General features: G+C 41.6%; 1 protein-coding gene across 5 annotated transcripts in view; it reads right to left on the minus strand.

Moving 5' to 3' along the window:
• JADE1 (jade family PHD finger 1) overlaps positions 1-6,165 on the minus strand; it is an 88,583-nt gene extending 82,418 nt beyond the window's left edge. The window contains exon 1 of one of the 5 annotated variants that reach the window (XM_027857549.1): positions 5,706-6,165. Coding sequence is in view for 2 of the 5 variants with exons in the window: in XM_027857552.1 (XP_027713353.1) it covers positions 5,699-5,780 (82 nt within the window). In the remaining 3 variants the exon portion in view is untranslated. Of the gene's footprint in view, positions 1-3,185; positions 3,231-5,130; positions 5,166-5,698 lie in introns of those variants that run through there. The other 4 variants (XM_027857552.1, XM_027857548.1, XM_027857550.1 and 1 more) reach the window with 4 other exon arrangements.
• Between the last annotated feature and the right edge of the window lie 16,429 nt (positions 6,166-22,594).

The raw sequence follows: 22,594 nt of genomic DNA on the forward strand, positions 1-22,594 counted from the left end.
GAGAAGAGAAGAGAAGAGAAGAGAAGAGAAGAGAAGAGAAGAGAAGAGAAGAGAAGAGAAGAGAAGAGAAGAGATAATCTTGGAAGGAAGGCAGCAACATTAAGGGAGACTGGAAAGGTTAAGTGATTTGCCTAATGTCACACAAGAAATGGCAAAACCAGGATTCAAACTGTCTTCTCAAACTGACTCCAAATCCAAGGCTCTTTCTAATGCACCAATTTAAAGTAGATCTGAATGAAAACTCCGTTTCTATACAAATAAATTACTAGGTAATGGAGGCAGGAAGGCTTTTAAATGTTTAAATAGGGATATGGACTGAGATCTGTGATTTCACTGGTATTAGGAACTTCCTGCTGAGTAAACTTCTGCTACAAAGGCAGACTGGACCAGCGAAGTCCCTTTATTTTAGTTTTAAAGAACTCCTTAGTTCAAGGAGATATTAAATGACTTACCCAAGGTCACAGAGCTAGTATGTATCAAAGATACAACTTGAACCTACCTTTCCCTAATTCTAAGGTTAAATCCCTCTCCCTTCCCTGTTTCTCTGTCTCTCTTTCCTATCTCTGTCTGTCTCCCTCTCCCTTTCCCCTCCACATTCAGACAACACTGAACTTTCTCTATAAAAGTAAAGATGTAAAACGGACCCAATGAATGGGAGATAATGCTGAAACTCCAGATAACTGATTATAAAATGACTAAGTGACTGAAAGGGACTTTAGAGACAATCAAGTACAATCCCTCCAGGTGACATATGAGGAACTGAGACCCAGGCTCCCACAAGCTTTTTTAAGGAGCAGAGCCAGGATTCCACCCCAGGTCCTCTGCTTTAAATCCAGGGCCCTCTCCACTGCAGCACAAAGCCTCCTACACACAACTAGACATACCACCAGCCCTCCTCCCCCCTCCTCAAGCACATTCCCACCTCTTTTTTACAGGCCTCTACAAGGACCAACCTAAGATGTGGAAGCAGGAAGCCCCTAATTGGGCTTCCTTCCAGAAAATCAGTTATTGGACTAGAGTAGATATTCTTAGAACATACTCCAAGACAAATTCTAAGATGTTTTCTTATGAATCCTCTAGGGAGTGATCTGATTGATCTGTCCTCCCTGGGAATTTTTCAGAGCACTGGAATCCTTGGATAAGAGAGACAATAAGGATAGTTAACAGACAGCAACACTAAGTACTGGAGAGAGTTAGATTTGGAGCTGCCTAGATTCAAATCCAGATTATGACTTATGAGCCTGGGCAAGTTACTGACCCTCTCCGGGTCCTGGCATCTTCATCTCTAAAATTAAAGGATATTCTAGAACGGCCTGGAAAGTCTAGTCCAATTCTAAAGATATGGTTCCCCAGCTGTGTAAACCCTGGGCATCTCTCAGGCAACTCTCCAGGACTTACCTACTAATGAAAGAATCTATTGCAAGCTGCAGAAATTTCCATACTAGGGGTAACCCATGATGAAATCAGAGATTATCTGTGAATAATATCAATTTGCTTCCTGAGCTACAACTATTGGAGGGAATGGAGTTATTCCACACTGCATTCCTAATAGCCTTGCCTACTGCCCCTCCCCTCATACACTTAAAATTCAATGTACACCTATAAATTAGAGGATTTGGAGCTGGAGGGGACCACAGGAATCAGCTAGCCTAATCCTTTTACTTTATAGATGAAGAAACTGAGGCCCAGAAGGAAGAAGCAGCTTATTCAAGATCATTTGTATAGTTAAGTAGCAACATCAGTATCTGAGTAGTAAGTCTGGTACTCTGCCTCCAAATCCGTGTTTTTTTTTCCCACTAGGATTAGAGGGCACTGTTTAGTGTCTTCATCTAAACTTGATGGAAGAGGAGTTAGAACAAACCTCAAGTTGGGGGGTGTACTTCTCTCGTGACCTGAAGGATGGCAACTCTTGCAGTGAGACCCTGTTACACTCAATAAGTGATCACTTTTCAGTGTGCTATAACTAACACACGGTCCTGAGCTGAAGAACAGAAACTCCAGGCCCCTGGACTTGAGGTGTGAAGACAACCAGCAAGCTCTCCAGGCTGCTGGGCTTTCCACAGCCACCTGAGGAGCGACAACCCCCTCAGTGCATTCCATTCTTGCAGGAGGAAGTTTCCAATGCTCTCCACCCAGAAGGCAGCTTTTCGTCTTCATTCCTACCCTGCTGCCACAATTGTAGAAGATAATTAAATGAAGTCAGGATTCGCCAGTGTAGCTAGAGGGCTACAAATCTTCCTACTCATCTGAGGCCGGGAACCTCCCTCCTGATTAGGGATCCAAGTTGATGCTGCCGTTAACGGGCCTCCCTGGGGAAGGCAGAACTCCTAACGGGGTTCGGGAGCACATCTGACTAGCCCGCTTTGGGGGGGGGGCTCTTTGATTGAAGCCATCACAGGGTCCCCAAGCTGCAGCAGGCATGCCCCTGGCGCCCTCCTCGGCTGCTCTAGCAGAAGGGTGAGGCGAGGCCAGGCTAAGCAGGGGATGCACTGGTACTGCTGCAGCGGTAAGTACAGGCACGTTTCCAGGACTCAGCCAGCTGCTGCCCAGGGGCACACACACACCCCTCGCTGAATTAGTTCAGTGCTTGCATCTGCAAGGAATGCAAGCCAATGCACCGTGCATGGGCTGCCAGGGTGCCCACAGAACTATCTGCTGCTCCTTCTCATCCCCACCCCCCTTCCGGAGAGGGCAGAAATAACAACGAGGTTGGGGAGGGAGGGGAAAAGGAAAGGAGGAGGGACGGAAAGTAACTCCAGGCCCAGCCACCCGAATAAGCCCTTCCAGCAAGGATGCCACCTTCACTGAAGGAAACATATCCAGCTGGTGCCGCCGCCCTGCTGCATTTGCAAAGTGACCAGCAGTCTCAAACCCCCACCCACAGGCTCGCGGCTCCGCCCTCCCCAGCTCCCCCGGGCCATCTACACCAATCCGCTTGGGCCCGGCAGCAAATCAAACTCGGCCCCCACCCCCACCTCCCGGCGAGGCGCCCTAGCTTTCCCGGATTCGCTTGCACCGGGTGAAGCAGCGTGCACATTCATGCCGGAGGAAGGGAGGGTGGGGGGAGCGCGAGAGAAGCGGTTTGGGGGTTGCAGTTGCGGCGGTGGCTGCGAGGAAGAGACTTCATCTCCTGTCTCTCTATCCTCTCCTCCCACCCCCAGACAGTTCTGGAAACTGTGTATCACCTCTGTCACAGGAAACCATCCAGCAAAAAGGCGGCGCAAAACAAATAAACAAACGCCAGCCTCTCTCTCTTTCTCTCTCTCTCTCCTCCTCCTCCTCCTCCTCCTCCTCCCAGGATCTCTCCAGCTCCAGCCGCCGCGCCCTAATCTGGGCCAGGGGATCCTAGGGAGAGGCTGCCGGCTCTCCAGGGACTAGACTCTCGGACAGTTCTCGAGGCTGCGGCGGCAACTGTGCACGCCTAAGGGCTTTTTGTCTTTTTATCCAGGCCAAGTGCCCTGAGCACTGCCCCTTTGCATTCCTCCAAGAAGCCCCTCTATCCCTCCCCCTCTTAGGACAAGGAGCTGAAAGGGACCCTGGCATGAGATTATTGACAGCAATCCCTCCTTTTTCATATAAGGAAACTGAGGCCAAGGGGGGGAGAAGTGCATGGCACCAGCCAAGTTACAGTTACTGAAGGGCAGAACCAGGTTACTAGGTCTTGTGTTCTGTCCGTAACCCCATGCAGCTTATATGCAAAATTCCCATGTAAATCAAACTTGGCCTGTTAAATGAACCTTCAAATCACATTAGGTAAAGTCTCCCCCTACCCCGACGCTGCTTCTCCACCGGCTCCCCTCCGGTATTTGAGGCTGGTTGCAAAAGTTACACCCTCTATCCGCCACACTGCACCTGCCCACGTGCCGCTGGAAACCAGCATCCATTTCTCTCCATTCTCACCCCACCCCCACTCCGCTTCCTTTCCTCCCAGGTAACCCCAGGGCCAGTGGGAGGGTGGCGAGGCTGTTAACGCAAACAGCTAGGGAGTTGAAGAGACCCTCTGAAAGATGGTCCTAGTGCACCTGCCTTTTACTGATGCTGCTACTCTCGCCACCACTTTCAGTTGCAGCAGCGCCCGAGGCGGCCCCGCCTCTTCCCCCCCACCCCAAAAGCGGGCGGGGAGATGGGGGGGCGGGAAGGAGGTGGAGGGGATCGAATTTCTCCAGCAAATGGGACCGTTCTGACAGGATTCGAATCCCAGGTCAACATTCCACATTCCATCTATTCCCTGCATTTGCAAAGCAAGCACCAAGCAACCCTGGGAAAAACTGCTCCGAAAGAACATGCTGCTGGGGAGGAAATAGCCCCAAAGCCCCCCACTCCTAAACACAACATATACAACACGTTTATTTAAGGTCTTGGCAACTTGCTGCCCCATGGGGTACACTACACACCCATTTTTAAGATCAAGGTGGTCAATGGGCCCCACCTCCATAATTTGCAAATGATGCCATGGTGCCAAAGGTTGCAATTTGCAATTCACTTAAATTCAGGATTAATCTGTACTTTCCCTCCCTCCCTCACCACCCAAGCTACTCCTTCCTAATTTCACCTTTGAAAGGGGTTTTATACTTTCCGCTAATCTCACCGAAAAGTAAAAATCTTAACGATAAGAGAACCCCAATTCGAATAATTTTCCCCCTCCCCCAATTCTCTTCCCAGTACTCGTGAACTGATGCAATGAATATTTTGGACTGCTAGTGATACGGTTCTAAGAGCTAGTTCGTGGCTACCCTTCACATATATGTACCTATGCACACAGAGATACACACACCTATGGCTGTATAGATAGATGTCCCCCTTCACACTGCCGCGAACAGACTGTATTCCTATAGACAAGGACCTGTACTCTTCTGCCATTGCCATCTGTCTACCAAGTTGTTACTATGCTTCTTTCCGTTCCCATGAAGCCCTATGCACACGGGTTTTGAAAACCTTCCACCCGAGGGCCAACTACCTCGAGGGTGCTTTGGGAACGGTTAATTGAGGATTCACCTGAACACTGCATGGTCTTCATCAATGCAAAAAAAAAAAAAGAAAGAGAAAAGAAAGAGGTTTCTTAAAGTCCGCAGCGGCCCTCCCCCCCCTCCAAAATTTTTCTTTAAAAATTTTTTAAAAATAAAAACTTACTGATCAACCTAGATCAATTCTCAGGCTCCCCAAATAATCCTGTTTCCTTCTCCCAGGGCTCCCCCAGGGCCCCAGCCATGAATGCCCAAGTTAGTGGTGGGATAGGAGCGCTGAGCCGCTGCCTGCCTGCCTGCCTGCCTGCCTGCTCGCCTGCCTGCTCACCAGCCCGCCCGCCCGCCCGCCTGGCTGCCTGCCTCCCTCCCTCCTGGTTACATATCCAGAACCCAATCTTTTGGCGCCATATTAATGACGTACTAGATTATTTCCACTAGGCAGCGACCTTCGGCATTAAATTACTCCCGAGAACTCCCGAGCAAAGCAACAGACCCATCAAATATGGCTGTGCAGCTCTGCTCAGCTCTGCTCTGCTCTGCCGGGCTCGGCTGGCTCTGGCTCGGCTGGTCCTGCAGCCGCCGCCAACGCCGCCGCGGGGTCCGGACCCACACGCAGCACACACACTCGCACACACTCACAGACACACACACCCGCGCGCACACATACACACACCGCCGCGCCCCTCCCCCCGCGCGCTCACACGCAACACACACACACACACACACACACACACACGGTACCTGCTGCTGCAATGGTGTTGCTCGCCAGTGGGCTCGGAGTTTCGCGGCGAGCGAGCGCGGCTCCCGGTGCCTCATGAGTTCAGGGTGCCGCGGGGTGGGGAGGCGAGCCGAGAGCGGCTCCTGCACTTGCACTCACACACCCGCGCGCACCCATGCACACACACTCACATACACAACATTCGCACACCACACACACACATACACACACACACACACAACACACACGCACTCTCACACTCGCACACGGAGGTACTCTCTGACTGACGTTTTACTTGTTATGGAGGAAGGACTCCGTGAATCAAACTCATTTCTGGGTCACTGCTGCCACAGGGGGGAGCACTTTAATCCCTTGCCAAAACTAGGAGGGTGGGGAAGGAGAGGAAAGAGAGGGAGAGAGAGAGAGAGAAGCACTCAGAGGAACTGTCTGTCTCCTTTAACCCTTCACGGTCCTGGCTGCAGATGTGGCCAGACCTCACTGGCTGGAGCGCGCCTTTGGGGAGGTGGCGAATCATTGCTATCATCATCGTCGTCGTCATCCTCTCTTCCTCGTGCCAGTGCAATTCCACAAACATTAGTAAGCGCCTACTATGTGCATAGTACTGTGCTAGAGGATGGGGGTGCAAAAAGAAGAGAAAAGCAGTCGCCGAGTGGGGGATACCGTGATTCCAGAAACCCTTGATTTTTCATGAGATTTGTTTTCTAGGTGTTTTCATAGAATCATAGATCCGAAGCTGGAAGGGACCTGAGAGGTATTTTACAGATAAGGAAACTGCCCATAGGTTAAGTGATTGATCCAAGGTCACACTACCTTGTAGGTGGGCAGAGCTTGGATTTGAGCCAAGGACCATTGACCTTTATCCCAAATTCAGCCTTCTCTAGCAAGTTGGGGATCAGTTATCGATTTATTTTGAACTCACTCAGTTCCATTCAATAAGACCTACTAAGTGCAAGAAACTACACAACACATTCATTTGCCACCCATCTGTCAGTTTTATACATGCCCAGTGAATTAAATTGCATTAATATATAGTTTATACTAATATATAGATAGGTGATATAGTTACATCTGTCAAATGCTTCTTTTAAATAATTTTAAATAATGTGAGTGTAAGCCAATATGATACAGTAGCAAGAAAGAATGCTGGATTTGAAATCAGAGGACCTGGGTTCAAATTCTAGCTCTTCCATTTAATACCTGTGAACTTCTGTAGGTTACAAACCCCCTGGGCCTCAGTTTCCATATGATTCTAAAGTATTCCAGCTTGCCACCAGAGTCTGATGTCATTAATACCTGAAAAGTGGTGTGTGTATGTGTGTATGTGTGTGTGTGTGTGTGTTTAAAACAGAAGCAATGTCAGAGTGGATAAAGCTAGACGACTCAGGAAGACTTGGGCTTGAATTCTGACTCAGGCACTGGCTAGATATGTGACCCTGGGCATGTAACCTCTCTAACCCTTAATTTTTCCATATGTCAAATGGTGGTAATAATAGCACCCATCACTCAGGGTTTTGGTGGGTATCAAATGGGAAAACGTACGCACCCAATTTAGGGATGGGGTTCCTCAGAGTAGACTCTTCTAAACTGAAGGCACTATTTGTGGGTCTTCATTAGCTCCAATTCAGGTTAAAAGCATTTAATGAAATATTCATTCAGAAAAGTAGCAACAAAACATTCCATCCCATATACCTGGTATACAACTCTCCCATAAATATGCATGCCATCAATGGACCCACACTGGGAACATTCATGGCATGGCAAACACAGAGAGAACACATGGAACCATAGAACAGTTGTGAAGGGGCAAATCCTTCATTTGATGCCACACAGTAAGTAACGTCTTTTCGTGATGTCATCATGCTTCTCCTTCGGGGCCTCCTCTTTACTTGTGTCCTGCTGACACAGTCTTCCTCAGACACTGACATGATGGACAAGTCATCTCTACTGGATGTTCCTTCACTGAATTCTGCTCCACTGAATTGAAGCTTCTTTTGGTACTGCCACTAGTTCGTGGAGCTTCTCTCTGCTTCCAGCTTCAGGCTTTAGCTTAAGTTTTTGCTTAACTGTCTTGGATTTCATCATTTCTTGGGGCTCCACTTTCTGGTTTAGGGTCTTTTGGTCTCTCTGTCAGAGACCTCAACCAAGGTTATAATGAGCATTGCCTATATTTCCTCATTTCAATTTCTCAGACTATACTTTGTTATCCATGTGAGTTCTAAGGTCCCTTGTAGCTCTAAGTCCATGGTCTCCTGATCCTGTGAAGTCTGTTTACTCAATAACTACCAAACATCTCTGGGGTTTGGAGTTTCCCAGTTTATTTTTCTTTCAACTTCAAATCCCTTCTACTGTCGGAGGTAGATGTGTGGATGACAGAAAAGGCAGAGACAAAGCTAAATCCAGGAGCCAAGGTCATGGGGTCTCCTCCTTGCCTGGCCCAATTCTTGACCTTTCATCCTCATCAGCAACAACAAGAAGCATTTCTTAAGTTCTTTCTTTGTTGCCAGGCACTGTGCTAAGTGTTAGGGACCTACCCCCAAGGAGCTTACATTTTAATCCCTGACAGGAGCAGCAAAAAACACGTATACAGCCAGCCAAAGCCTAAAAAGGCTGTGAGCTCACCCTTACACCAGCTGTCACCAATTAGTCAACAAGTATTTAAGTACCTACTATGTGCCACATGCAATATGTTAATTGATGGGTATACAGAGAAAGATAAAATCATGGTCCTTGCCCTAAAGAAATTCTCATTATTAAATAATTATAAAATGATGTCCTTTCAATTGTTATTTATATTAATAAATGTAAGGTTTAAGACTCTTATTTTCAGTTGAGCTGGGGTCTTGGGTTTCTTTTTAAGGCTGCATTTTTAATGATTAACTCTATCAAAATGTGATTTTTAAGTATAATGAATCCAGGTCTTTATAATAATAAATAATAAAACACATGTATATATAGCTCTTGCCTCACTACAATCTTATGAGAAAAGCATAAGTATCATTACCCCCATTTTATAAATGAGGAGACTGAGGCTCAGAAGTTTGTTCATGGCGATAGAAACAGAAAGTGTCATATCTAGGATTGTAACTCAAATCTGCTTATCCAGTATTTTGCCTACTATAACATATAGGGACACAGGATTTAAACTTAGAGTTCATGACAGTCTTGTGTCACCTAGGGGACTTTCTGAAAGTGCACTGGTGGAATGAAAAGCCAAGTAAGCAAAATAAGTATTTAGAAGTTATTGCAATAAAGAAATATTGCACTATTGTGCACCAAAGCACACTTTTGTGAGATGAAGGGATTGTTCTGAATGTATCAAATTTAAAGGCACAAAATATAGCTTGGAAGCTCACATTCTGACTCACCTGTTCACACACAAAACTGTGTTCCTATTGTGACAAACTTAAAACATGCAGTGATGCAAAATATCTCAATTTTAATCAAATTTTCAATAAAAAGATAAAAAGATTACTCATTGAAGTTCTCAGTTATAATCAGAAAAGTGAGACCTGAGTTAGAAGTTCCCCTTTCTTCTTCTGTTCTTTACATTAATATAAATAAATAGCTTATTAACTATCAGCCTTCTTTGCTTTTACCCATCCATTCATTCCAACATCTGTTTTCCTTTTCATTTTTTACCCTAGATATATGCTCCCAAGCAGGTTGATAAATCTAGACCTGCAAGCGAACTTAGAAGTCATCTGGTTTGTTTGTTTCTTTTTTTACATTTTACATTTTTTACTTTTTGTTTTTTACATTTACAGATGAGAAAACAGGCCTACAGCATGTAAGTGATCTGCCCAAAGTTAGTTGGAGTGCAGTGGAAAGAAGGGTGGATTTGAAGTCAGAGGACCTAAATTCACTGCCTAGCTCTACCATTTACTTCTTCTCTTTCAGGTTGAGCTATAAAATGAGGAGGTCAGACTGAATTACCTCGAAGGTCTCTTTCAGCCACAAATCTATGATCCTAAACAGTAGAGTCTAGATTCAAACCCACATCATCTGTCTCCAAAGCCAGAGACTTTGACTCTCATTCCATTGAATAATGCTGACTCCCTGGGTGGTCAGGTTAATTATCTCTGGTTCCTTACTTGTCCCTGACATAAGGCTACATTCAGGAAAAGTCTCCAGTTTTGGCTGAACCAAGTAAAAGTGTAGGATATCTGGGGCTATCTCTTATTTGCTTCCAGTAGAAAACTACTTTGAGCTCAATTGTCTTAGTATTCCACTTTTATCATGGAGCAACTTTCCTTTCTATCTCTATACCTGCTCCCCCTTCCCTACCCTATCCTGTCCCTATACACACAAACACTCCAAAGAAAGGAAAAAAAAAAAGAACAAATGACCATTAATTCTATAATCAGCCTGGAAAAGTAAACAGCATTACTCCTATTTGACAGATGGCAGACGAAGAATGAAATCAAACAAAGCCCTCACATTCATCTGGATGATGTGTCCTATGGATAAACATGAAAGTGTTCTGACCTTCTGGGGATGGGCCAATTCAATTCAACAAGCATTTATTAATTAATCAATCAGTAGATCAATCAACAAGTATGTACTAACTGCTTACTCCATATGGGCACTACATTGGGCGTTAGAGACACAAAGACAAAAATGAAATACTCCCTGCCCTCAAGGAGCTTCCATTCTATTGGGAGAGACAATATGTACACATATATTGTATACAGAATACATACGAAGTAACCATAATATAACTTGTTGGGGGCAATTATCTAGGGGGATTCATCAACAGCCTCATATAAAGCCTTTGAGTTAAGTTTTGAAGAAATTAGAGATTCTAAGAGGCAGAGGTGAATAAAGGGTACATTTCAGGCACCGAAGACAGCAACGGCATAGAGGAGAAGTATTATGATGTATATGGATGAGCAAGAAAGCCAATTGTAGAGTGTGTGAAAGGGAATAATCAATGAAGCTGGGAAGATAGGTTTGAGACTGAGTGAGAAAGATTTTACAAACTTGGTAAGTAATGATAGTCATTTGTGGGACAAGTAATAACTCTCATTAATTAGACAACATCATGTTTTCTCCTAAACACCTACTAAGTGCTAGATCCTGTGATGGGCAATGGGGATTGAGATGATTCAGGATTTCAATGCCCAAAGTAATTCATAGAAATGGAGGTGACTAAAAAAAAAAAACAATATAGAGGAGTACCCTAGAGAGATAGTGCCCTAAAAAAGAATAGGTAGGAAGCTTAGGTCACTGAGTGACTATGCTACAGTTGTTCCTTAGTTGCTTTTTCTTATGAAGCATGCCTTTGGAAAACAAAGATTTGGTGAGTCAAGTAACAAATTTTCCATATGTGGGACACAGCAAAGCAAACTTGTCAATTCAAAAGAAGTAGTTGATAGTACCATATATGAATGTAATGGAATGTTGTTGTTGTTCAGTCGGGTCTGACTCGTCATGATCCCATTGGGGTTTTCTTGGCAAAGATGCTGGAGTGGTTTGCCATTTCTTTCTCTAGTTCATTTTTCTTTTACAGCTGAGGAAACTGAGGTAAACAGGGTTAAGTGACTTGCCCAGTGTCACACAGCCAGGAAGTGTCTACAGCCAGATTTGAAATGAGAAAGTTGAATCTTCCTGCCTCCAGGCTTGGCACTTTATCCACTTTGCCATTTAGCTATTATTAATGGACTATTAGAGATGGCAAAATGAACAGTTTCAGAGAAACTTGTGTAGTGATATCCCCATTTTACATATAGGGAAATTGAGGCTTAGAGTGATTAAATGACTTTTTCAGGGTCACATGGCTAATATATGTCTGAGGTAGGATTTGAACACAGGTCTACAGGTCTTACTGACTCTGAGTCCAGCTCTTTATCTATTATACTATCTAACTGCCCAGCTGTTCCAGAATAGCCTGGAGCTAATGAGAAACCAATTTTACTGGCTGAAGAGGTTAGCAGATGTCACAAAGGAGACATGTGTATAGGTATATATGTATATGTTGTTTCCCTGGTAGAATGAAACTCCTTGAGGGCAGGAACCATTTCATTTTTTTCTTCATATTTTGAGTGTCAATCACAGTGCCTGGCACATAGTAGGCTCTTACTAACTGTGCTTTGATTTCAGTGTATTTAAAGAAAGACACTACTGACACTCATCATATTGGAGAAGATAAGCTCTAGCAAACCTTTGGCGTGTTTCTGCTTTGACTTTTTCTCTCTGAGAGGCTATTACAAGATCTTAAATCATCTATCGGGTGTAACTGGCCATTTCACAATGTATGTGCATGCATGCCAAAGCAGGAACCAAGAAAAGATCCATGGTTGCTAAACTAGTGTGGTAGATTCCCTGCAGAAGGGAGAGATCTGAGAGTAAGTTAGTCCAGGAAATGGTAGCTTTGACATGTAGTATAGAATTTTAGGATTATACTATCCCCCATTAGAATATTGTTGTTGTTCATTCTTTGCTTTTGGGAAGAGGACCAATGACTTGGGGGGTGGGGGTGGGGTGTGATGTCTTGACTTGCAAGTGAATTGGATTTGAGTAAGGCAGAGTTGTACAAAGTCATCACCCTCACTCTTCCACTAGAGTCATGGAGTCCAGTAGCACGACTTAGGTCAAAATGACTGGTGATGGCCCCGGATGCAGTGGGAGACCTTGGCCTTTTTAAGCTAACGTCTTTCCCAGGTCTCGGTTTGTCTGAAGCAGAAGGCAATGCCAATTCAGTGATTAAAGGTTAGGCTAGAATTGAGGCAAAAGCTGGCCTAGTTCGCTTTCATAAAAAAAATCAATCTGGGAGGGGAAGCCCCTCTGAGTTTCTGGCCAGAGCAGAAACAATTGCTATTTACACTCACTCAAAGCCTTCGAAACCCAAAGAGCAAGTGAAACTTGGGCTGGGACCTATTATTGACCAATCAGTGAAAAGCCAGAGTGATTTGGATTTAAAGGTGTAGTCAAGTAGCTTCATTTGAATCACAATGGGCTTGGTTTTCCAGAGTAATATTTCAAGAAGCTCCTTGAGGGCTGACTTTGTCTTTCTACTTATATTAGTATTCCCAGAGCTCCACACTGTACTTGGCACTGAGTAAGTGCTTACTTAATAAATACTAGTTGACTGACTGACTGACCTAAGGAAACCAACAGCCTGAGTATTTAAAATACACACTGTGGAATGTGAGGCTGGGATAAAAATCTTAGAGCAGTCAATATATGACATTTCTATTGTAAGCGTAACAATCCATCAGAAATGATGCCATGAACTTTATATCAAACTTCTGGATGTTATACAAAGTATAGAACCATACCTACCTAGTGACTTGTGGTTTGGAGTCTCAGAGAATAAAAAAGAGACCCCAAACCAGTATGTCTTTTGCCCAAGAGAAGCTGAAAGATGTTTTTAAGCTTGATATGCTCGAAGCTCAGAAGGACTTTGCTTACAGTATGATGTCTAAGTTCATTTTCAAGACCTTCCACAAAATGCCATAATTCTGCTAAGAAACCTTTCTATTCAAGGGAAATGCAAGGAAGCAGATCTATGGAAAACTACTCTATACCTAACTGGAGAGCCTGGGCAACTTGCTGGTTTACAAAACAGCCCCCGAGACTAACAACTCACCATAACTACTTATTGACCATAAGAAAGTCAGCAGGCCTCTGATGAACAGGTGGAGACATATGATTGACATCTAACTCAGTGGATTCTAAATAAGAGACAACTCACTGGTTGGTTGCACAAAGACTGTCTCAACCAGACGTTGACTCAGAGAGTGACGTTTTCAAGGAAGAAGACATTGTATACACTAACACAACTGCCTTGCCAAGGACCAATTCTGACAAGGGGAATGAATTGAACCCAAAGGCTTTTCTGCCTAGAATTTGAGCCTTTGGGACCCTATGGTAGAGAGACACTCCATGGAGTCTCAGAACAGTAATAGACTGGGTGGGCCTTCCACTAGTCGTTTTAGGAATACAGCTATAAAGTTCTGATGAAGACTATCATAAGCCCATACTATCAATAAGTTCAGGTCTAGGGGAAGATCAGTCAGTAGATCACAGTGATCTAGTCATGTCCAGATCAAACTCTCAGGGAGATGGTTACACATGTAACCAGATGGCCATACCAATGTTGATTCAAATCTTACCCTTTGTGTGCTATCAGATATGTTTAGAGATGTATCTGTTCATTGCTGCATGCCCTGAGTTATGCTGCAGTCTTGTGGTTTATGTGTACTGTGTTATTGTATGATTGTATTAATGTTGTACAATTATGGTAGTTACATTTGCCTGTTAGTGATTTATTGTTTTGTTACTTCCTTAGTTGTGAATATGGTAATAGATAAGCATGATCTCTTCTTTTATGAACCTATTGATGGTGTATTGACAGTTTAAATTGTTTTGGTGTTATGATTGTGTTCTATAGATATGCATACTCTGCTGTGATGTGCTTCTAACATGTTCTATATGTAATTTAGACATGTAGTCCCTGAAGCAAATTCTCAAGTGATGATTGTATTCTGCTATGTTTATTGCATATCTGTTGATGTATGTTGACTGTGAACAGCATTCTGAAATGATTACCTGGGACAATGGTACAATCATTGTTTCTTTAAGTTTTGATGGGGCCACTCTGCCACTTGTGTTATAATTTTGCCAATTTCAAGTACAATGTGGGTGATTTTTTGCAAGCAAATGCATAGTTTTATGGCTCTGGGGAGGAATATAGTCTCTGAAAAGTTTGGGGAGGGATCAACCTCGACTGGCGCTTGCCCTACCTTACTTTGGAAAAGAAGGAAATTGTAGAAAGAGGGAGCTTAAGAGGAGAAAAAATAATTAAGAAGGGTCTGAAGAGCCAAGTATAGAAGCAGGTAGTATGCTCTGAGATAAGGAATAATAGTTTACCAAAAAATAGACTGAATCTCTGCTCTGACATAGCAGAAGTGCTCAAGTCAAGGACCTGCCACTCTAGGGTGATGAGAACCAGCCTAAGGAATAGATGGAGGGACCCTTTTTTACCCCACCTTGCAAAACAACATTTCTCACCACTGCCTATTGGACATCTTGAAATAGATGTCTCATAGACACAATACACTCATGTTCAAAACTGAACTTATTATCTTCTCCCCTAAACTCTCCCCCCTTACTACCTCCTTATTACTGTTATGGGTACCACCATCCTCCCAGGCACCCAAGTTTGAAATCTAAGTGTCATCCTCAACTCCTTACTCTCTCTCATCTCCTATATCGAGTCTATTGTCAAGGATTGTCGATTGTATCTTCATAGGATCTCTTGTGTACGTCCTCTTCTCTCCTCTGACATTGCCACCACTCCAGTACAAGCACTATTATCACTTCATGCCTGCACTACTGGAGTAGCCTGCTGGTTGGCTTCCTGCCACAAGTCTCTCCCCACTTCAAAATAGCCTCCATACAGCTGTCACAGTGATCCTAAAGTGCAGATCTGACCTTAATGCATACTCTCCCTTCTCCCCACTCCCGGATCAAATATAAAATCCTCTATTTGGCATTCATGATATCTTGTATCTTCAATTTTCCAGTCTTCTTATACCTTAGCCCACCCCTCCCCAGGTACTTTGTGATTCAGTGACACTGGCCTCCTTTTTTTCCCTCAAACAAGAAACTCCATCTTCCAAGTGTGGGCAGGTTCACTGACCATCCTTCATGTCTGGAAAGCTAGCTTGACTCTTCTCCATCTCCTGGCTCCCTTTAAGTCTCAGATAAAATCCTACCTTCTACACTAAAGGAAGACTTTTCTGGTCTTATATATAGCTTGTTTTTACATAATTGCATATTGTTTTCCCCAATAGACTGTTAGTTCTTTGAGAGCAAGGGTGATCTTTTGCCCTTCTTTGTAACCCTTAGTACAGTACCTACACAGAGTAGGCACTTAGTAAATGTTTATTGACTGACTGGCAGTTTTAATTGTTTATTAACTGACACTATTATCTGGGTGGGCAGTTAGTTTTTTCCTTATCTGTTGTTTTCCATTCAGATCTCATTTACTTACTATAAAACCTTGTTGGCCGGAAGAAATGCTAAACCCTGGGTATATTAAGGCATAAAAAGCCTTACAGACAGATGATTTGGAGGGGAGCATTCCTTATTTGAGAGATGAAAAGTTAGATCAGCAAGCAATGAATTTGGTGGTGGTAGTGGTGGTGGTGGTGGGGTGTGTTTGTGTGTGTGTGTGTGTGTGTGTGTGTGTGTGTGTGTGTGTGTGAAGCTATTAGGGCAATGGGAAAGGGTAGAACTAGACTTCGAAATCCTGGCATGAAAATTCAGAAGTCATATACTCCTAGAAATAAGTCTCAAAAAAGTGAGAATGACAGACTTCAAGGAGCAAAATGTGGGGAAATGTACTGCTGCTTTCATTTTTGAACCTCTGCCAATCATTCTTGGGGGGCTGGACTTGAAGGCCCCTCTCTAAAGAGAAGAGGGAGCTGAAAGTCACACCTTCTCCCTAGAGCCTAACAACTTAATCTGATTTGTTTACTAATGCTATCTGTTGCCTACATTTAAATCACAGAACCTCAGCATCAGAATGGACCCCAGAGGACATCTAGTTCAACTTAACCTATGCAAGAATCTCCTTTACAACATACCCAGCAAATGGTAATCCAGTTTTTGCTTAATGGCAGCCAGTGATATGTATGGCGGACAGATGATACCTACTGAGGCAGCCTATTCAACTTTAGAATAACTATTATGACTGAAAAATGTTTACTTACCTCTAACCTAAATTTGCCTCTTTGTGCCTTCTACTTGCTGCTCCTTGTTCTGTTTTCTACAGAGAAGCAGAAAAATGAAAATCCCTTTTGAACATGACAACTTTTCAAACTTCAATCAAATTTGCCCCATCCCCATTCCACACCATCCCCAAGTCTTCTCTTCTCCTGGCTAAATATCCCCAGTTCCTTGAATTAATCTTTATATGTCATATACTTCACTATTCTGATTACTCTCTTCTGGATACTCTCCAGCTTATCAATGTACTTCCTAAGATGTAGTGCCCCAAAATGAACATTATACTCCAAATGTGACCTGAGCACAGGGCAGAGTATGGTGGGGATATCACCTACTTTGTCCTGGACGCTTTGTCTCTCATTATGCAGCCTTAGATCATATTAGCTCTTTTGGCTGCCAACTCACAGCCAAGTAATGGAAGTCAGTGTCCATTAGCAGACCAAAAAGGTAACAGTGACACCACATATTGTAGAAACAGCAAACACAAACTCTGGGTCTTTCTTGGGGAAAAAAAAATGTATAGTACAGCATAAAGGGCATGAACCTGGTAATTAGGAAGCTAGAACCCTAATCTTGACTCTGCTACTTATACAGAGTAATCTTGGCAAATCACTTTAAATTTAATTTTCCTTATCTACAAGAAGAAATGATAATCTTCAGTGAAATTTTGAGGATGAGGTGAGGATGAATGAACCAAAATCTTACTTGATAAATACCCTTGCAAAGAAGTACAAATTTAGATACACAGTTATGGTCTTTCTCTTTTATAAGCAGTCTCCCTACTGAAAAAGCAAAGTTGAAGAATGTCTTTGTGCATGTAAGAAAAAGACTACAGAACATAGAGTGAGCTGAGCTGGGATCTGTGAAAGATAGGGAAAATGGGGGAGCTATGCTTCTCCCTTCGGGAGGAAGAAAGGAGTTAGGAGGGAAGAGATGTTGATTCAGACACTTTCCATGCTAGGTACCAGTGGTTGCCAACAAGTCAGGACAATATGTTCACTTTTCAGAGAGGCCTCAAGTTGCACAGTGTGCAGCCTTCTATATGAATGGTATGTTCACATGTCATGGGATTATAGGATTTCAAAATAGAAGAGACTATAGACATCATAATTTCAACCAACTCTCATAAAACTCCTTGCCATGGCCAATTGCTTCATTTGTGCCTTTGGTCCCACATTTTTTAATTATTACTACTTTCTTCATAGTATTCAGATTTTCTTTATGAATATGCACAATTTCTCCTACCTCCCCCCCCCACTCTCCCCAGCTCTCCTCTTCCATCCTTAAAACACCTCATTTTTGCTCTGGTATTTCTTCAAACTATTGTTTTCCCTTTTCACTGCTAAACTCCTAGAAAGAGTTTTCTTTACTCAATGCTTCTACTTCGTTACCACATATTCCTTTGTAGTCTGCATTCTAACTTTACCACTCCACTGAAATTGCTCTTTTAAAGGTTACTGCTAAATCTGATGGCCTTTAATTTACTTATTCAATTCCATATCAATCAAACTGCCAAAGGATTACTTTATAGAGCTAGAAAAAACAATAATAAATTCATCTGGAGAAATAAAAGGTCAAGGATCTCAAGAGAAAATGTGAAAAAATTGGAGAAGTGGAGGCCTAGCTGTACCAGATTTCAAACTATACTACAAAACAATCATCATCAAAATAATTTGATACTGGCTAAGAAATAGAGAGGGCTATCAGGGGAACAGATTAGCTACATAACATACAGAAGCAAATGAACACAGTAGCCTAGTGTTTGATAAACACAAAGACACAAGCTACTGAATTTAAGAACTTACTTTCAACAAAAACTGCTGGGTAAATTGGTAAATAGTCTGGCAGGAACGAGGTACAAACCAACATCTCACATTATATGCCAAGATAAACTCCAAATGGATACATAACTTAGACATTAAGGATGGCATTATAAACAAACTAAAGGAACGTGGAAGAAATTACCTTTCAGATCTATAGAGAGGTGAACAATTCTATTCCAAATAGGGGATAAAGATGATCACAGAAGATAAAATGGACAATTTTTATTACATCATATTAAAAAGGTTTTGCACAAATAATACCAATACAGCTAAAATTAGAAAGAAAAGAAGTAATTAGAGAGGAAAAGCCCAACTTTGCATCAAATTTTGCTAATGAGAATCGCATATCAAAGGTATATAAGGAACTGATTCTAACCTATAAGAATAAGATCTATTCCCCCAATTGATAAATGGTCAAAGGATATGAACAGGCTATTTTCTAAAGAAGAAATCTCAGCTTTCCAAAGCCATATAAAAAAATATTCCAAATCACTAATAATTAGAGATATATAAATTAAAACAACTCTGAGATTCTACCTCACATAAATATGATAGGTTAAGTTGATATATGTTGGAGGGGCTATGGGAAAAAAAGGCCCATTAATATACTGTTACTGTTAGTGGAGCTGTGAATTAGTCTAGCCATTCTCAAAAGCAATTTGGAATTTTGCCCCCAAAGTTACTAAACTCTACATGGCCTTTGACTTAACAATACCATTACTAGTTTATACCCCAAAGAATACAAAGAAAGAGAAAAAGGACCCATATGTACAAAAATATTTATAGTAGATCTTTTTGTATTAACAAAGAAGTAAAAACTAAGGGGGGTTGTTAATCAAGTGTTGAATAGCTTTCCAGATTATGGTATATGAATATGCTAGAATATTATTGTGCCATAAAAAATGGCAAGGGGTTGATAATTTCAGAGAAACCTGGGAAGACTTTTTTAAACTGATGCAGAGTGAAATGAGAAGCCAGAGAACAAAAACAACAACCATGTAAAAAACAATTTGAAATCTTTAAGAATTTTGATCAACTAATGCATGCATCGTTGGTGGAGTTGTTATCAAAAAAAGGGAGAGGGAGGGGAAGACCTCATTTGTACAAAAAATATTTATAGCAGCTCTTTTTGTGGTGGCTAAGAATTGGAAATTGAGAGGATACCCCTTAGTTGGGGAATGGCTAAACCAGCTGTGGTATATGATTGTGGTGGAATATTATTGTGCTATAAGAAATGACAAGCAGGGTGATTTCAGAAAAATCGGGGAAGACATGAACTGATGCAAATGAAGTGAGCAGAACCAGGAGAATGTTGTACACAGTAACAATAATCTTGTGCAATGAAACTGTGAATGACTTAGCTATTCTCAGCAATACAATGATCCAAGACAATCCCAAAGGACTCATGATGAAGCATGCTATTTGCCTCCAGAAAAAGAACTGATACTGTTTGAATGCAGACTGAAGCATGTTATTTTTCACTTTCTTTCTTTCATTCTTTTTTTTGGGTCTTTTTTTTTGCTTTAAATAGTATTTTATTTTTTCCCACAATCATATCAAAAAAATTTTTAGCATTCATTTTTACAAAATTTGAGTTCCAAATTTTTCTTCCTCCTCCCTTCCCTCTTCTGAAAATGGTAGGCAGTTTGATATAGTTTATACATATGCTATCATGTAAAACATATTTCCATATTCATCATAGTTATGGAAAAGAAACAGATCAAAAGAAAAAAAAAACACAAGAAAGAATAAAGTAAGTGAAAAAAATGCTTCGATATGCATTCAAAGTCCATCAGTTCTTTATCTATATATGGATAGCATTTTGCTTTGTGAATATTTTGTACTTGTCTTGGATTATTGTGTTGCTGAGAAAAGTTGAGTCATTCATAGTTGATCATCACATGATGTTAATAATACTGTGTACAGTGTTTTCCTGGTTCCACTCATTTCATTTTGCATCAGTTTGTATAAGTCTTTCCACATTTTTCTGAAATCTTGTTGCTCATCATTTCTTATTGCTTAATATATTCCATTACATTCATACACCACAGCTTATTCAGTCATTCCTCAATTGAAAGGCATCCCCTAAATTTCCAATATTTTGCCACCACTAATAGGGGTGCTATAAATATTTTTGCACATGTAGGTCCTTTTCTCTTTTTTATGATCTCTTTGGAATACAGACCTTGTAGTGGTATTATTGGATCAAAGGGTATGCACAGTTTAGTCGCCCTTTGGGCATAGTTCCAAATTACTCTCCAGAGTGGTTGGATCAGTTCTCAACTCTACCAGCAATGTATTAGTGTCCCAATTTTCCCACATCCTCTCCAACATTTATCATTTTCCTTTTCTGCCATATTAGCCAATCTGATTGGTGTGAGTTGGTACTTCAGAGTTGTTTTAATTTACATTTCTCTAATCAAAAGTGATTTAGAACACTTCTTCATATGCCTATAGATAGCTTTGATTTTATCATCTGAAAACTTGCTGTTCATGTCCTTTGATCACTTATCAATTAGGAAATGGCTCATATTCTCATGAATTTGACAGAGTTCTCTATATATTTGAGAAATGAAGCTTTTATCAGAGACACTTGCTGGAAAGATTGTTTCCTGGCTTTCTATTTTCCTTCTAGGTTTGGCTGCATTGATTTTGTTTGTACAAAAGCTTTTCAATTTAATACAATCAAAATTATCTACTCTACATTTCATAATGCTCTCTGTCTCTTGTTTGGTTGTGAATTTTTCCCCTCCCCTTTTAATTAGGTTGTTTTTTGCTTTTACTTTGTCTAAAATCAGGATTGCTACCCCTGCTTTTTTTTTTTTTTTTTTTTTTTACTTCAACTGAAGTATAATAGATTCGGCTCCAGCCCCTTACCTTTACTCTGAGTTTGTCTCTCTACTTCAAGCGTATTTCTTGTAAGCAACATATTGTAGGATTCTGGTTTTTGATCCACTCTGCTATCCAGTTCCATTTTATGGGAGAATTCATCCCATTCACATTCATAGTTGTGATTACTACCTTTGTATTTCCCTTTATCCTATTCTTCCTCCTGTTTGTCCTCACTCTCCTTTCAATTTTTCCCACCTCTGTCTACCACCTCCCCTGATCTGCCCTCCCTTCTGCCTACCCACCTCCCTTTTATGTATTCTTCTCTCCCCTACTTCCTCATTGGGTAAAATAGATTTCTATATTCAACTGATTGTGTATATTATTCCCTCTTTGAGTCAATACTGATGAGAGTAAAGTTCAAGCAATGCCCATCACCCCCCTCCCATCCCATCTTTCCTTTCACTGTAATAGGTCTTTTTCACCTCTTCATTTGAGATAATTTGCCCCATTCTACCTCTCCCTTCCTTCTACTTCCATTGTACTCTTCTTTCTCATCCCTTAACTTTTTATGTGATTCCCTCAAATTCACCTTATACCCATACCTTCTGTCTAAGTATATTCCATCTATCTGTATTGTTAGTAATATATGTTTTTAAGAGTTACAAGTATCATATTCCTGTGTAGGGATGTAAACAGTTTAGCTCTGTTGAATCCCTTATGTTTTCTTTCCCCTTTTTATCTGTTTATGCTTCTTTTGGGTCTTAATATTGGAGGTCAAATTTTTGGTTTAGTTCTGGTCTTCTCCTTATAAAGGCTTGAAATTCTTTTATTTCATTGAATGACTATTTTTCCCCTTGATGTATTATGCTTAATCTTGCTGGGCAAGTGATTCTTGGTTGTAGTCCTAGCTCCTTTGCCCTCTGATCTTTTAATGTTTCAGCTGCCACATCCTATGTAATCCTGATTGTGATTCCCTGATATTTGAATTGTTTTTTTTTTTTTTTTCTGGCCACTTGTAGTATTTTTTCCTTGACCTGATAGTTCTGAAATTTGGCTATAATGTTCCTTGGGGTTTTTATTTTGGGATCTCTTTCTTGGGGTGATTGGTAGATTCTTTCAATACCTTTTTTGCCCTCTGGTTCCAGGACATCAAGGCAGTTTTCCTTGAAAATAATTTCTTGAAAGATGCTGTCCAGGTCCTCCTATTGATTACGGCTTTCAGTTAGTCCAATGATTCTGATATTGTCTCTCCTGGATCTATTTTCCAGGTCAGTTGTTTTTCCCATGAGGTATTTTACATTTTCTTTCATTGTTTTGAATGTGTTTGATTGATTCTTGTTGTCTCACAGAATCATTAGCTTTCATTTTCCCAGTTCTAACTTTTAAGGTGTTGTTTTCCTCAATTAGCTTTTGTACTTTCTTTTCCATTTGGACAATTGTACTTTTTAAGGAGTTGTTTTCTTCAGTGGATTTTTATATCTCCTTTTCCATTTTGTTAATTC

The sequence above is a fragment of the Vombatus ursinus genome, unplaced genomic scaffold, assembly GCF_900497805.2.
Source record: "Vombatus ursinus unplaced genomic scaffold, bare-nosed wombat genome assembly UNPS02012179.1, whole genome shotgun sequence".
NCBI classification, from domain to species: domain Eukaryota; kingdom Metazoa; phylum Chordata; class Mammalia; order Diprotodontia; family Vombatidae; genus Vombatus; species Vombatus ursinus.